The sequence below is a fragment of the Diabrotica undecimpunctata genome, chromosome 2 (genome assembly GCF_040954645.1).
Source record: "Diabrotica undecimpunctata isolate CICGRU chromosome 2, icDiaUnde3, whole genome shotgun sequence".
NCBI lineage: Eukaryota > Metazoa > Arthropoda > Insecta > Coleoptera > Chrysomelidae > Diabrotica > Diabrotica undecimpunctata.
Window position 1 is genome coordinate 139390670 of NC_092804.1, and position 15605 is coordinate 139406274.

General features: G+C 35.1%; 2 protein-coding genes across 4 annotated transcripts in view; both read right to left on the minus strand.

The window, feature by feature from the left end:
* The window catches only part of LOC140434941 (membralin), a 575630-nt gene that overhangs the window by 202699 nt on the left and 357326 nt on the right, over positions 1-15605 (minus strand). The gene's annotated exons all lie outside the window — the stretch shown is intronic.
* LOC140434940 (uncharacterized) lies at positions 4461-9355 on the minus strand. Of its 2 annotated transcripts, none has more exons than XM_072523583.1 (2): positions 9276-9355; positions 4461-8810 (listed from the first exon to the last, which is right to left on the minus strand). In XM_072523583.1, the coding sequence occupies exon 2, from the start codon at positions 8498-8500 to the stop codon at positions 4643-4645; it is 3858 nt and encodes a 1285-aa protein (XP_072379684.1). In that variant the 5' UTR covers positions 8501-8810; positions 9276-9355; the 3' UTR covers positions 4461-4642. The 2 variants fall into 2 exon arrangements, with proteins under 2 accessions (XP_072379684.1, XP_072379683.1); XM_072523582.1 differs by having other exon boundaries at positions 4461-8850; positions 9276-9347.

Genomic DNA, 15605 nt, shown 5'->3' on the forward strand with positions numbered 1-15605 from the left:
ATATATATTACCGTACTTATGTACTACACTTGCCACATGATGAAGGTCGTTCAGCAAGAGCAGACGCTACCAATTGATAATTTGGACATTGTCCAAAAAACAACCAACAGTAAACATGGTAAATTACTACCGAATTCATTCAGAGCGATTATTTGCGGTCCAAGTGGGTGCGGCAAAACGAATGTTATGCTATCTCTTCTATTCAATCCGAATGGCGTCAAGTTTAAAAATGTCTATGTTTATTCGAAATCCCTCTTTCAACCGAAATACCAACTACTGCAAGATGTAATAGCGCAAGTTAAAGGTGTAGGATATTACCCATTTAAAGACAACGAAGAAATTATTAGTCCCAGCGAAGCTAAACCTCACTCTGTGTTTTTATTTGACGATGTTGCATGCGATGGTCAGCAAAAGATTCGCGAGTATTATTCCATGTGCAGACATAAAGATATCGATGCCGCTTATTTATGCCAAACATATTCAAAAATACCGAAGCAGTTAATTAGAGACAACTGTAACATGATTGTACTATTCAAGCAAGATGAGATAAATTTAAAGCATGTATTTGATGAGCATGTATCACCAGACATGTCATTTGATGAATTTAAAAAAATTTGTTCTGAATGTTGGTGTGATAGGTATGGTACTCTGGTAATTATAAAAGATTTTGCTCTCAATAATGGCCGATATCGCAAAGGATTTGATAAATATATAAAATTGTAAGATAATTGTTTAGTTGTCATCACAATGTCAGATGATACGGTTGCCATTGCGCTTCGCAAGAAGAAAGTCGCCGAATTGGCTAGATCAATTCGCAAAAAATATTTGGCATTAAAATTAGGCCGAACAGAACAAGATGAGTCCCTAAATAAACTGTTTAAACCACTCTCGAAACCTCTCAAAGATATTGCACAATCATCAAAAACGTTACATCATACTATCACTAACAAGTTTGAACAAGTTAAAAAAGAAGAAATGAAAAAGGAAGAGGAGGAGGAGGAGAATGGTGATGATGATGATGTATTTCTTGATGCACCTGATCTAGCGGTACCTAATGAAAACATTATTCAAGAACCAATCGAGATTCCGATGGATGCCACAGACGAATATATTGATCAATATCCTTCAATAAGTCACAAGTACATAAAAGAATATTTAATAAAAGACGATAAAATTGATAAAAACTATGGACCATTTTACGATTCTATTAGTGGCTGGATAATGGGAAAACGTCGAATAAACTTTGACAAACGCAATGGAGACATAATAATAATTCGAGAACGTGATTTAGAAGAACGTAGGTTAGGTGGTACGCCAGGTCTATATCAACTTTTATTTTATGCCAACCCTGAACAGTATAATGATGAGGATTTACAAAAGTATAAAACACTGTTGAAAAACACAGAGATTCATCTGGATACCTTAGGACGTCTTAAAGGTTCTAGTGGAGAAAAATACCATTCTATTATTAAACCTCTATTCAAACCATCTGATGCAGCAATGAAAAAGCATGCAACTCGATCCAAAAAAGAACTCGAACACAGAACGAAAACAACAGCAACAACAACACGATCATCTTCATCTACGGCCAAAGGAACGGGATTGGATGACTCTCGTTTAACATACAACACTGCTCCCATGGAGTATATTTATTGGGATGATCCAAATGAGTTAGTTGAACGTCTTAAACTATTGGTGGCTTCGAAAGACGCCGGCAACACATCTCTCGACAACGAAATCGTAGCAATCATCAATGAACTAAAAGAAGCTAATATAATAGAGTAACTGGGAATGTCAGTATCATTTCCACTATGAGTGTCGACAAATTCGGTCATCACTCTCGTAACAGTAGTAGTAGTAATGCCCAAAAGGTGGCACGAGTTACATTTCCACATACGTCTGACGGAAATATTAATGCCGAAAATGTGAAAATTTGTAATGTCAAGGATCCATCAGACAATGACGATGCTGCAACGAAAAAATACGTTGATAAACAAATCAATGAGTTGCGTAACCTGCACTATCCATTAATTCAAACACATGGTGTGATATTGCAGCAAAAAACTAATGACATACAAGATATAGCAATCGGACTAAACGATGTGAGAAAGGAGCTTCATAAAACTACAGTTCCACTTCTCGAGCAAAAATTGCAGCAAAAAACTAATGACATACAGGATTTAGCAATCGGACTAAACGATGTGAGAAAGGAGCTTCATAAAACTACAGTTCCACTGCTCGAGCAAAAGTTACAAAAAATAATCAAAGATGATTTGAATACACTGAAAAAGGATATGGAGAACAATCTAAAATCTGCTGCAGAAACAGTTGCAAAGCATACGATGTACGATATAAAGATGGAACAGAGGATAAAACAAGTGGAACAATCATTAAAAAGCCTAGTAGATAGCGTTCATTCATGGGATATAGACAAACGTCTTAAGGTAGTGGAAGGTGCGATGAAAAAATAATGTCTAAAGAAAAGAAAGAGGTGGTGAACGAATTGCATAAACCAGCACGAAAAAACTATCCTCGTCGTCGAACAATAATCAAAGGAATCGATGACTTGTGGCAAATGGATTTGGCTGAAATGCGTCCTTATGCACATCAAAATAAAAATTACAAACTAATACTAGTTGTAATTGATTGTTTTTCAAAATTTGTGTGGACACGTCCTCTAAAAACGAAGACTGGTGAGGAAATTACTCGGGCATTTTCGGATATTCTCGCTCATACTCGACGAGTCCCAAAAAACTTACAATCTGATCAGGGAACCGAATTTTACAACAGAAAATTTCAAAATTTAATGAAAAAACATGAAATTAATCATTACAGCACCTACACGATCAAAAAAGCTGCTATTTGCGAAAGAGTTATTAGAACGTTGAAAGCAAAGTTGTACAAGTATTTCAGTTTACATGGATCGTACAAATGGTTAGATGCTCTACCCATAATCACCGAGGAATACAACAACACAAAACACAGTAAAACAGGATACAAACCGTCTAAGGTTAACAAATCCAACGAAAAAGCCATTTTAAACAAAAGTTATACTCATTTAAAGATTGCCGGTCCACGAAAGTTTAAAGTTGGCGACATTGTACGTGTATCAAAGGCAAAACATTTCTTCGAAAAGGCATACACGCCCAATTGGACTACTGAATTATTTAAAATTGTACAAGTTAAGATAACAAATCCTATAACGTATTTGCTCGAAGACATGCAAGGTGCGCCGATTAGTGGCGGTTTTTACGAAGAAGAATTGCAGAAAACATCAAACCCTGACATATATCTGGTCGAAAAAGTACTCAGACGAAAAGGCAATAAGATGTATGTGAAATGGTTAGGAATGGATAGCAAACACAACAGCTGGATAAATAAATCGAATATAGTTTGAGGATCTATATTTCGATTCGCCGCGTAGACATACACTTTTCTAAAAAAGGCTTACAATTAACCACAAGGAGTGGGGAATGACAAAAGTATAAATTTAAGACAAACTACGATGTTCAGTTTACACCCATTTCGTCCACGGTATTCGAAACAAGAAGATGATGAGCTCTCAAGATAGTGGTTATGACAGTCAGCCTGTTAATTTCGATGATGATAGCAGTGAATTTAGTATAGAATTTGACTACGATGAAGATGGTCAACCACCTAGTCCTGGCGCCGAATTAGATCGAGTATTGGCAAAATTTGAAGCAGCAGCCACAAATGAAGTATATTGTTTATTGGAAACTACATATCCAATGAGCTCTCTCCATATAAAAATTGGTCTATCTCCAGCTCGAGATTTTTCACCATCCATCATTCTGTGTAAACATGGTAATTTTAACAGAATCAGTTTAAGCACATTCGAGTGGGAAGCCATAATTGAGTGGTTTAAAGAAAAAATGAGTGATTTTTTCCAAGCAGATCTACCGACTTATGCAGATGAGTATGATCCCATCGAATTTATGTGTGGTGATTTTTGCAAACTAAGACAATTGGTGATGGAAAATGTAAAGCTGCTGACAATCGAGAAATTTGGAGCCGCATTTTATTTGTGGGAAGATGACGTCAACCAAATTATAGAAGCATACCAGAGCATGATGTCGCATAGAGTGGTGCTGTTAAAGAGTTTACAATTTCACGAATACTATATAAACATTTCAACTTTCATCAAGAACAATTTTGGTGCTATAGACTCTTTACATGGACCAGTTGAAGCCTTCGCAGCATATTGCAATATTTGTCCAAACACTTTGTTAAGTTTAGCTTTAAAGGAATTTGTATATTATTATAAAATTAAAGTTGTAAATGATTTAACTGAATAAATAATATTAATATAAATATGTTGTCTTTTATTTGTAATCTAACATAAATAAAACCAAAAAATGTAAGATTACACAAATTTATTATTAAAACTTACATTATAAAATTAATACTATTTTTTTATATTTACAAAAACTACAATTTACAAAAACTTTGCGATAAGTGATCTTTTCTTTTTTTTGTGATCTTATGAGTAGCCATATACTAAAAGAAGATAATTATTTATGCATAGTGCGTCTACATTGAAAGAACCAAGTAGTATTAAACAAGACATAATCAAACGAATTTTGACACCAATTATCTGTTTTTCTGCAACAACAAATACATGTTATTCAACAAGATAATGTCCCCACGGAAGCGTATTAAATGATTTTGGTATTAAGTACCGCTTATCGTCATAAGGACTTAGAGCCGTTTTGGATTGCTCGATGCTGAATACTGAGTGTTGGTACGACCGAATACATCTTTGGCTCGCGGTTTGAAGTTTGAATTCTTTAAGACATTTTTCATAGTCTTCGTACGTAATTTTATTTCGAACGATGTTATATTTCACTCCTTTTGCTTTTTTCGTTATTCCCAAATTTCCCAAGTCACATTCAATTCTCTCTTTGTTTAGTTGTTTTCTTTCTAGACGCTGTCTCTCTTTTTCCCTCTCCTCGTCAGTTATTTGCAGTTTAAATGTGTACATTTTTGATCGTAATCCAATAAAATGTGTAATTATTTTCCCATTTGCCTCATCCTTCATTAATCCGGGGATTTTTTTATTTAACCTTTCTATTTCGTATGGGTTGTTTTCGGCATAGTCTGAGGTATCGAATTTACTTGGATGCGCCTTTAAAACCTCTCTATATGCATCTGAACATTGCAATTCATAAATAAAGCTATCTGTATCCATGTACAGCAATGAACAGTTTTTCTCTCCCATCGTTGGAAGCATAAAGTTGTAGTGAAAATCATACATACATAATTTGGATATATCGAGGATTGCTGCGCCTATATACAGGGGTTTATTAAAACATACTTCTGATTTCTTAAGTTCGATAGCTACCAAATTTTCGCTAAAGATCGTACGACTGTGAAATCGACTACTCGCAATCAAATTTTTGGCTCCGTACCTTCCATGCCACTTTTTACATAATTTTACAATACGATGACGTCTTTGATTCTCCATGGTCTTGCCGAACACAGCATTATTCATTAATTTGAACAAATTTTTCTCAAAACTGTTGGTGGCTGCCGCCCGTAAATTTGTATTTAACTCGATATACGGTCGCAGCCACGCAGATTGATTAAATTTCAAAACTTTATGTATTTTTGTTAAAATTAACCCGTTGGCTAATGCCTGTTTAAGATTTCTATAATGCATAATATATTTGGTTTTGTGATATAAGGTTGGTATTAACTTTGGCAATTTTGAACCGGGTGGAATGCGGTGTTCGGCAGCAAATGGAAAATCTTTATGTTTGTCGTGTAATTCGCGTGGATACTCCAAGTCAACTTGGAAAAAATAGCCCTCCTTTGCATCATCCTGTATTGACATAATATCTATATGGCCTTCGGGAAGATTACCAACACCAAATTTGGTTACGTCTTCGATCCACTTGAATCCTCCTATTGGTAAAGCTTCACTCATGGCCCAGCCATACAGATTGTTTACATCTAAATAGAGGATGTACTTAGAGGGCCGTGTGGGATCATACGACGAAATGTATTTGTTGTTGGCCTCCGAATATCTGTTGCTACAAACAGATATCCCACCTCTTATGGCTTTTTCCATAAACAAGATCATATCCACATCTTTTAGCAATTCTAATTTACATTGTGTGTATCTCAACATACAATCCCAAGTGTATCCTGGCATAGTATAATACCATGCTGGATCTAATTTATATGTGTCTCGACATTTTTGTCGAAACTGCTCAAACACATCAGCCAACAGCAGAATATCTGTTTTCAAGTACAAATCGCTATATTCTCCCAAATTTTTACAATTAAATTTCTGCCAAACATTTTGCGCATGAGCATACTTCTCTTCACTAATGTATTCATTATTTAACTTACTATAAAAATGGTTAATTGAGGGTAAAGAAGTTTCATCCAATTTTTCCAAACTATCAATATAATCGTAACAAAATACTCCTTTACAAGTTAACAAATTAAATGTATCATTATCTAATTGACTAAATTCTCGTTTTAAAATCTTCTTTTCTGATATATCTAAAAGAGATGCCAATTCATCGAGTGAAGCTCCCATAAATCTAAGTGAATCAATAAATCGTAATTTAATTTGATGTTCGTCAGATTGTAATGTAAATGAAATATATTTTTCTTTATTAATGGGAAGTAAGCTCAAGTGCCCATGCTTGCAAAGATCTATAATCATAAAATGCGAGTCGTAGCCACTAAAATTATGAAATACGATTGGGACGACAAACAATTTTTTAAAGTTCAAATTACATGCTTGGTGCGCAAATCCCCGTACTTGTCCCGTAAAATGATCGTGATCTACAACAATTGTATCTGTAGCCAAAAAGCGTTTTTCGCAAATATGGCAAACAGTTGCCATATTTGTGTTGGGCTTTTCGACCATAGGTACAATTGTCTTTATTTTGGAATTTACAAATTTGGAAATTTCGGCCATTTCTTTTGCGAACCACTCCATGCAATTTTCACCTCTATAGCTATTAAAATAAGATAAACTATCATCGTAAGCACATTTCAAATAATAACCTGCACTAAAAGGTACATGTTTCTGATATTTTGCTGTTTTACTCAATGAGACATTTGAATCTGTAAAATTATGTAATTGGCATTCAAAATCAGCATAAACTATAAACGGAGTTGTTTGTTTGTATGTAAAATTGCGAAAAGCCACATGGTCATATTTGGGAACAGTCATTTTGCATTTATTCACATCTGAACACATTTCTTCGTGCTCTGCTAGTTTGCTTTCGCTGTGAAAATAGTTTAAACAACGATCGCAAATATATTTTTTACGTGTGTTTTTGTTCAATTGTGATCTTACTAATTTTCCTAAATCTTTAATCCAACAATAATGAAGGCGTATTTCAGTCTGATCATCATCATCTTCTGGAGGAGCATCGTAATCGTTTAACTTTGGGAAATATTTATCCTGTATTAGGAGCAAATTAACATGCTTTTCCATCTTTTGCGGTGTCAGTCTGGCAGGTACTACTTCATAAAATTGTTTGTCCTTCACTACGTTTAATTCTAATGCAAACACATTGACAGATATGGCGTTTGATTTTTCAAATTTTGAAATTTGACTTAATGGCATTGGGCTTTCTAATTTGTCTGTTTGCAAAACAGTAGAATAATGTGGATATTTCGAAACTCTCTGTGGATCCTTAGTAACAGGACACAAAGCGCTAACTATTGACCAATAAAAACAAGCCTGATCAACGTTATGCACATTAATGCACGCTCGTTTTTTCTGAATCTCTATTGGCAAGTCAATGAACGATGAACCGTTTCCTATTTCTACTTTATTAATATTAACTTCTAATGAAATTACTTTAGACAGAGCAGCACCCGAATCTTTTTCTGCAAATTCAGACAGCTTTGTAAAAATTTTATCCTTAACATTTTCACTAAACCAAAGATGTAAATCGGTCGATGTGTCTATAATAGCATTTTTAGTGTTAAAATATTTTAAATCTAAACTTTCGGTATCACTTGATTTTTTAATGAATTCGCCGCAAAATGTAGTATTAACTTTAAGAATTCTATTTGTTTTTAAAATAATTTTAATTTTTCTGCTAAAAATAATATAACAATCATTTAGGAACTGTGTTAAGTCCTTATGCACTAAATTAACTATAACTCCAGTTTTAATTCGACTAGCAAAACACGAAATAACATTTTCCCATTTAACTCTATTGCGTAATTTTGAATTAAGCCCCAACCCAACGTACTTATTATTAAAATTTAAAATAATTTGTCTAAAATGCTTAAAATGTCCTATGTAAGTTTGCAATTTTCTAACTGTTCCTACGGATAGTCTATTGTTTTTAATTACTTTACTACATCTAAAAATTTGACTATTTAACCGTCTTGTCCAAACTTTACGATCTCTTTCAGTGAATTTATCGAAAATTATTTTACTAAGCTTTTTAATAATGTGCATCAAATCATCAGACTGTTTAATCACTTGTTTTATATGCATGGCTATGGCTACTCAAACAGACAAACAATAAGAAAAAATCACTTACCTTATTCAACTATCTTAAAGGATGCTAGGAGTCTGCTTTTTCCAATATCAACTTCCCCTTCGTATATCAGCGAATAGTTTCCGCTGTTGAGGTCCGTTATTGCTGCTTGGTAGGCTTTGGTTACCCGCTGTGGTAAGAAAACAACTTCAGCGCCCAAATCCAGCAGAACTGTATCCCCAAATTGTGTTGTTACCACCTTTGCACTGTGAATGGTAAATTTTTCTCCAATTTGCAGATCTTTAAGTTTTTTTATTGGCTTACGTTCTGCAACCAAGGATGAATTATTTAGTTTTGATAGATCCATCTACAACAACAATAGAACAAACTATAGTTTTTCCGCTTAACGTGAATGGAGAGATGCATTACATACTCGACAATAGAGAAGAACCATATACTACAAGAAATCGAACTACGAACAGCGGAGAATACTTCTTATAAAAAAATAGCAGACGTGAAATGTTTTACAACACCCAAATAGATAAAAAGGACATAATAAATACAAACACAGTATACATTTTTCATAAAATACTGCATGAAATACGACCAGAGAGATGTACAATTCACATAAAATACAATGATAAAAAGGACATAATAAATACATAGAAATATACATTTTTCATAAAATACTGCATGAAATACGAACAGAGAGATGTACAATTCTCATAAAATACAATGATAAAAAGGACATAATAAATACATAGAAATATACAAAAGACAAAAACCGCTTACCTTTATCAGATATATGTAAGTCACTGCACACCGTATTGACTACTGCGAACTTGTTGTTGTTGTATGTTTGCGATGCGAACTGTGACACCGTATGCGCTCCTCGGTCTTTTAAAGAACAGAGCAGCATATCACCCCACGCGAGCCCAAGTTGCGTCAACCTAATGCGCCTACGGTACCATCAACTGATTCGTTTCATTGATAAGCAACACCTTGTGTTCTAGAAATGCTCATATTTATATATTTATTTTTATTTCTTTAACTAATTTTTATGGTATATAATAAATAGATATTGCGGTAAGCGAATCGTTGTTATCAATTTAGAATTTTGTTAATGTGGTTGCTGATATCATCATACATTTTACAAAATGTAGCAACTGCGGTTTTCTTTCCGGTGTACTTGTTTTTCCAATGATTAAAATAAAATTTGTTATCACACTTGTTTACGTGTTTTGAATTATGCGGTACCGCGTTATCACGAGGCTTCATCCGGTTTTGCTAACAAATGCACTATCTTTTAACATATTTAATATATTTCTGTATATAATTTCAATTCTTTGATTAATACTAATTTTATCCATATAATACATGTTTTATAAAAATACGGTTAATATTACACAAAAACTTCTTCAGTCAGAAGATGTGTGTGTGTTTGGATTTTTGTATAAATAACTGTATTAACAATTTTTGGAAATTAGTATAAATCAAGGTGCTTGTCTGTTTACATGCCTTATTGTCTAATGTAATGTAAATAAACAATACTTGTACATGTCTATGTCTTTTTTTAATAAAAAAGTTTCAGTGTTGTATATATAACTTGTAGCTATATGTAACTCAATAATAAAAGATATTTTAATGAAAGATATGTATATTTCTCCTACGCATTACTACTGAATATGTTCTACGTAGAATGTCACGTTTTATATGGCAAGTTTCTAGATAAATTTTATAAAGATATAATTTGTATTAGTACAAGAGAATTGGGAATTTGACGTTGGTTCGTTTTATGATGTTTTTAGCCATAAATAATGATCGTATCGCACTTGGTCGGCAATTTTCGTAATATACATGAAAATACCTTTCTAATGGTATACTGCACGGAGCACTTGGTGCAAAATTGAGCGAGTTAGGGTTTGCTAGAGATCAAACTGCGACAAGAGATTTTTCTATGCCAATGGTTTTGTTTTACCGTCAATAACAATAAATAAGCATTTATAGTTCGACCAAGTTATTACAACGGTCGTTATGACACCTTACCATATATCTTTTGAACGGATAAGCGGAAATCGACGTATGACCCATCAAATTAAAGGATTTTGAATGATGAATTACATTGTGATGTCTAATTTAATAAAATTCTATGTATAAGATCTCTTTGATACCCTGTTACATTCTGTATCGAATGTCACGTCATTTCACGTTCTGCGTCGAATGTCACGTCCTGCGTCGAATGTCACATAACTATCACGTTCTACGTCGAATGTCACGTGACATTTCACGTTCTGCGTCGAATGTCACGTCCTGCGTTGAATGTCACATAGCTGTCACGTTCTACGTCGAATGTCACGTGACATTTCACGTTCTGCGTCGAATGTCACGTGACATTTCACGTTCTGCGTCGAATGTCACGTCCTGCGTTGAATGTCACATAACTGTCACGTTCTACGTCGAATGTCACGTGACATTTCACGTTCTGCATCGAATGTCACGTCCTGCGTTGAATGTCACATAACTGTCACGTTCTACATCGAATGTCGCGTGACATTTCACGTTCTGCGTCGAATGTCACGTCCTGCGTCGAATGTCACGTTCTACGTCGAATGTCACGTTCTGCGTTGAATGTCACATAGCTGTCACGTTCTACGTCGAATGTCACGTGACATTTCACGTTCTGCGTCGAATGTCACGTCCTGCGTCGAATGTCACATAACTGTCACGTTCTACGTCGAATGTCACGTCCTGCGTCGAATGTCACGTGGCATTTCACGTTCTACGTCAAATGTCACGTCCTGTCTCGAATGACACGTTCTATTAGGCACTGTATGGACAAGAAGAAGAAGAAAGTTCATACTGATCGTTGACATGGCTTCTGTGTGTCACCTACGCTTTCATTTGACACCTCATACGTCAAAATCAGGCCAATAGCAACGAAGATACGTTCTAGCGCCCATTTGGCAACGTCGCCATCTTTGTTTTTTGTCTCCCCGTCTCCTCCCCGTTCCAACGAGCCCTCGTACGCCCCGATCGGACCAATAGAAACAAAGATATGACGTAATGACCTTTTGGCATGCTCCGATGCGCACGGCACATACTGCGTTCAACCCCATTTTTCATCCCCTTTCCAACGAGCCCTCGTACGTCATCCTACGTTAAGCCGTTTGGAACTTAAGACCGGGGGTTGCGATTTTAGGGGATGCGATTTAGGGGTTGCGCTCAGATATACATAGTCTATCTACTTAAAATATTAAATAAAAACTTTCCTGTACCATAATACTCTCTCTGTATCAGATATTAAGTTATACATTTATATATAAAAATGAGTAAATGTATACTATATTTTTTGGTATAGGATAAGTTTTTATTTCTCATTTTATGACTATATTTATTTTCCATTAAAAGCCTACTTTTTGAATTTAGGCGCCTAAAATTCAGAGCATATTTTTTGAATTTGCCGCTTAAAATTCAAAACCTCTAGAAACTCTCTCCCAAAACTTTCTATGGGAGTTACCTTACTAGAGGGGGTATATACTCTGGTTTATACACCATTTGTCTCGTAGGAACAGGTCTGTTGTAGTCGGCAATAGGGAGTTTTTGTAATTACCTAACGTAACGTATCTCCCTATGCGTAAAGAACTAACGTATCGAAGAAGATGAACGTTAAATTGAGAGATAAAGTTCTGCACATAACGTGACGATGGTGTTGCCCTCATCGAGTTAGTGATAAACTAATAAGTTGTCAGTGCCAGTCTTGTCCTTGTCACTTAAATATAGTTTTGATATTCAAAATAAATAACAAATATTTTTTTGAAAAATTTTTAATTTTGGATATGGACACAATATTAAATGTAGGTGCCTTTATTGATAATGAAGAAGACGAGGAAATAGAAAATGCGCTTCTTCACATCTTGCACGACTATACGGTCGCTTTAAGTTATATATAGCTATAAGTCTGATATACAATGTAAAAATCTTTTTCACTTTTGGATTAAATTCCACCTTTCTGGATGATCATAAGGGTTCTGGCCTACGACTTCCTTTAACAAAAACAAATCATCTTCATTGCTGAAGTGAAATCGTTTTCTACTGTTTTCCATTATTTATAAAAATCAAAACAAATATACTTATACCCACAAATGTGAAAAAACACGTGCCACGTGTACTGATGAAATGTGGATGTTAAATGTTGATATTTTGGTAATCGTTATCATTTGCCCCTCAGCATGAAATCTTTTCTTGCAGACGCGGCAAATTTGCGCGTCTTTTTTGATAGCGTTAACTGACTTTTGTTCCACCCGGAAGATAGGTAATATATCGGATTTAAACAAAATATTAATAATCACGTATATGTCATCAAAAATTCATCTATACCAGAAAGTACATAAAAACATGGATTAGCTTTACTTAAAAAAAATTGTTCTATATGTGGGGAGGACTTAAAATCATATTTAATAGCTAAGTTATTATTTACAAAAATTGATGATTGTTAATCTAGTAGTAAGACGTCATTAGTAGTATCATCTGGGTATCTAATTTTTTTTAATTTAAAAATTCTCAGCACATTTTTTTGATTTAAAACGTTTCGTGTCGGTAGAATGCTTTTTCAGTTATTTAACCCATGAAGGACTGGAGTTGCCATATGGCAACACTGATATTGACGTACGAATCTTATTATTTTGAGGTTATGTTAGTTTGTTTTGTTTCCAAGAACGTGCCGGTCTGCAGAAAATAAGTGATTTGAAGATATACACCTAACAAAAACTTAATTCGTTGGTGTTTGTGAGATTTTATAGTCACCGTTTTTGATAGTTGTAAAAATGGATATAAGATTTGTGTAACTAGCTCAATTTGTCAATTACTTCTGAATAACTATTACATCTAAGTGGCTAAAGTAACAATTATGCTCTAATAGAAAGGTCATTTTCCCTCTGTGAATATTTGACAACCCTTGAAAAAAAGCGATCTTTTACAATATTTTGTTTTTTTTCATCGCGTTGCCATATGGCAACGCTAGTATCCACAGGCATCTTATTTTTTCAGGTGGGGTTTCTCTCTACAAGAAGCTTTGAAGATGGTTTACGAAGATAACGTCAACGTTAGAAATATTTATGTTGAGCCGCCAAATATTGGAGACCTCACTGATGAAGATTCTGGCGAGGAGGATGGGGGAGGATTCATCGACAATCTGTCTAGAAAACAGCTGGAAGCAAATGTTGAGGTGCAAATGTATGGCGAAGAAGCAGACAAAGAGGATGACGACATCGAAGAAGATGCAGTTCAAGCGATGGATATTTCCCAGGAAAGCAGCGGAAGTTTCATCCCACAAACTACCTCTCAAGTGAAGAAAATTGAATACGAGTCCCTAAGTTGGATAACGGGTGATTTGGTCGACAATGCCGCTAATTTCCCAGAATATAGCTACGAACGATTCAATACGTTGACACCTGTCGAGATGTTAGAATTATTTTTCGACGAGGATATAATTAGTTACATTCTCAACCAATGCACGAGTTATGCACTACAGAAGAACTTTCCCGACCCCAAAATTTCCGCAGGAGAAATGAGGTGTTTCTTTGCCATTTTGATTCTATCGGGGTATAATTGGCTCCCGGGAAAAAAAATTTACTGGGATACGAAAGGCGATATGGGTAATGCAATGGTCATGAACGCTATGCGAAGAGATCGGTTCCTTACAATTTGGCGTTTTTTCCACCTTGCAAATAATGAAGCCATCGATGAAAGGGACAAATATTACAAGATCAGACCCTTAGCTGACTATTTACAGAAAAAATATAAAGAATATTACGTCCCTGAAGGCGAATTAAATTACGACGAATCTATGGTGAAATACTTTGGACGCCACTCATGTAAACAGTTCATAAAAGGAAAGCCGATTCGTTTCGGATACAAAGTTTGGTGCCTCAACACTAAAAGTGGGTATCTTGTAAGCTTCAACATGTACCAAGGAACCGATCCCAAAGCAAATAATCATTATTATAAAGTTTTTGGAGCATGTGCGGCTCCATTCGTCACAATGCTCGATGAACTGCCCAATGATAAATCAAGATTACCCTACAAATTTTTCTGCGACAATTTATTTACGAGCCTCCACCTTTTGAAACATATAAAGGATCGTGGCTATAGCCTTACCGGAACAATACGGGAAAATCGCATTCCCAAAAACTGCCCTATAGAATCGAAAGCTAATATGAAGAAACGCAAAAGGGGTGATGTAGAGTCGATTCTCGAGAGACAAACTGGTATTATAGTTGTAAGATGGTTGAATAACAGCGTCGTAAGTGTAGCGTCAACATGTTACGGGGTGGAACCACAATCGCTCGTGAAAAGATATTCACAAGCTGAAAAGAAAATCATCCAGGTTCAAAGTCCATGCCTGATTGGTAAATATAATAATGCAATGGGGGGCACCAACCTAATGGACGAAAATATAAACCACTTTAGAATAGGAATGAGGGCAAAAAAATGGCACTGGAGCTTGATTACCTGGATGCTAGATGCGACTATACAAAATGCGTGGGTGCTACATAAAAAATCCGGCAACAAGTTGACACAGTTAGAGTTTAGGCGTGAAATTGTGCAAGCCTATCTGACCAAATACGGAGTGCCTGCAAAACAAGGTGGCCGACCGTCTAGTTCACTCTCAAGTCGTTCCTTTCATAGAGTATCTGATGATATTAGATACGATGGAGTTGAGCATTTACTGGAACCAGTACCAAATAAAAAGAAAATTAGGTGTGCAGGTGAAGAATGCAGGTCGATCATGAGAACAAGATGCGCCAAATGTGAAGTAGGTTTGTGCACAAAGTGTAATGTTAAATTTCATATACAGCTATAGAAAGTTTTTTGCCGATTATCTCTCAATTTCATAGAATATTTTTTACTTTTATTTCATTCGGTTAATGTAGCCATAGGAACCTAGCGTTGCCATTTGGCAACAGGCAATATTTTTAGGTTTTAATATATTTAATAATTATTTTTGTCTTTTTCTAAGTAAGTTTTGTCCATTTATAAGAGTTATTTGTATTATTTATGTAAAATAAAGATTTTCGAAAACTTCGTCCTTCATGGGTTAAATTTCTATTGATTAAACAATTT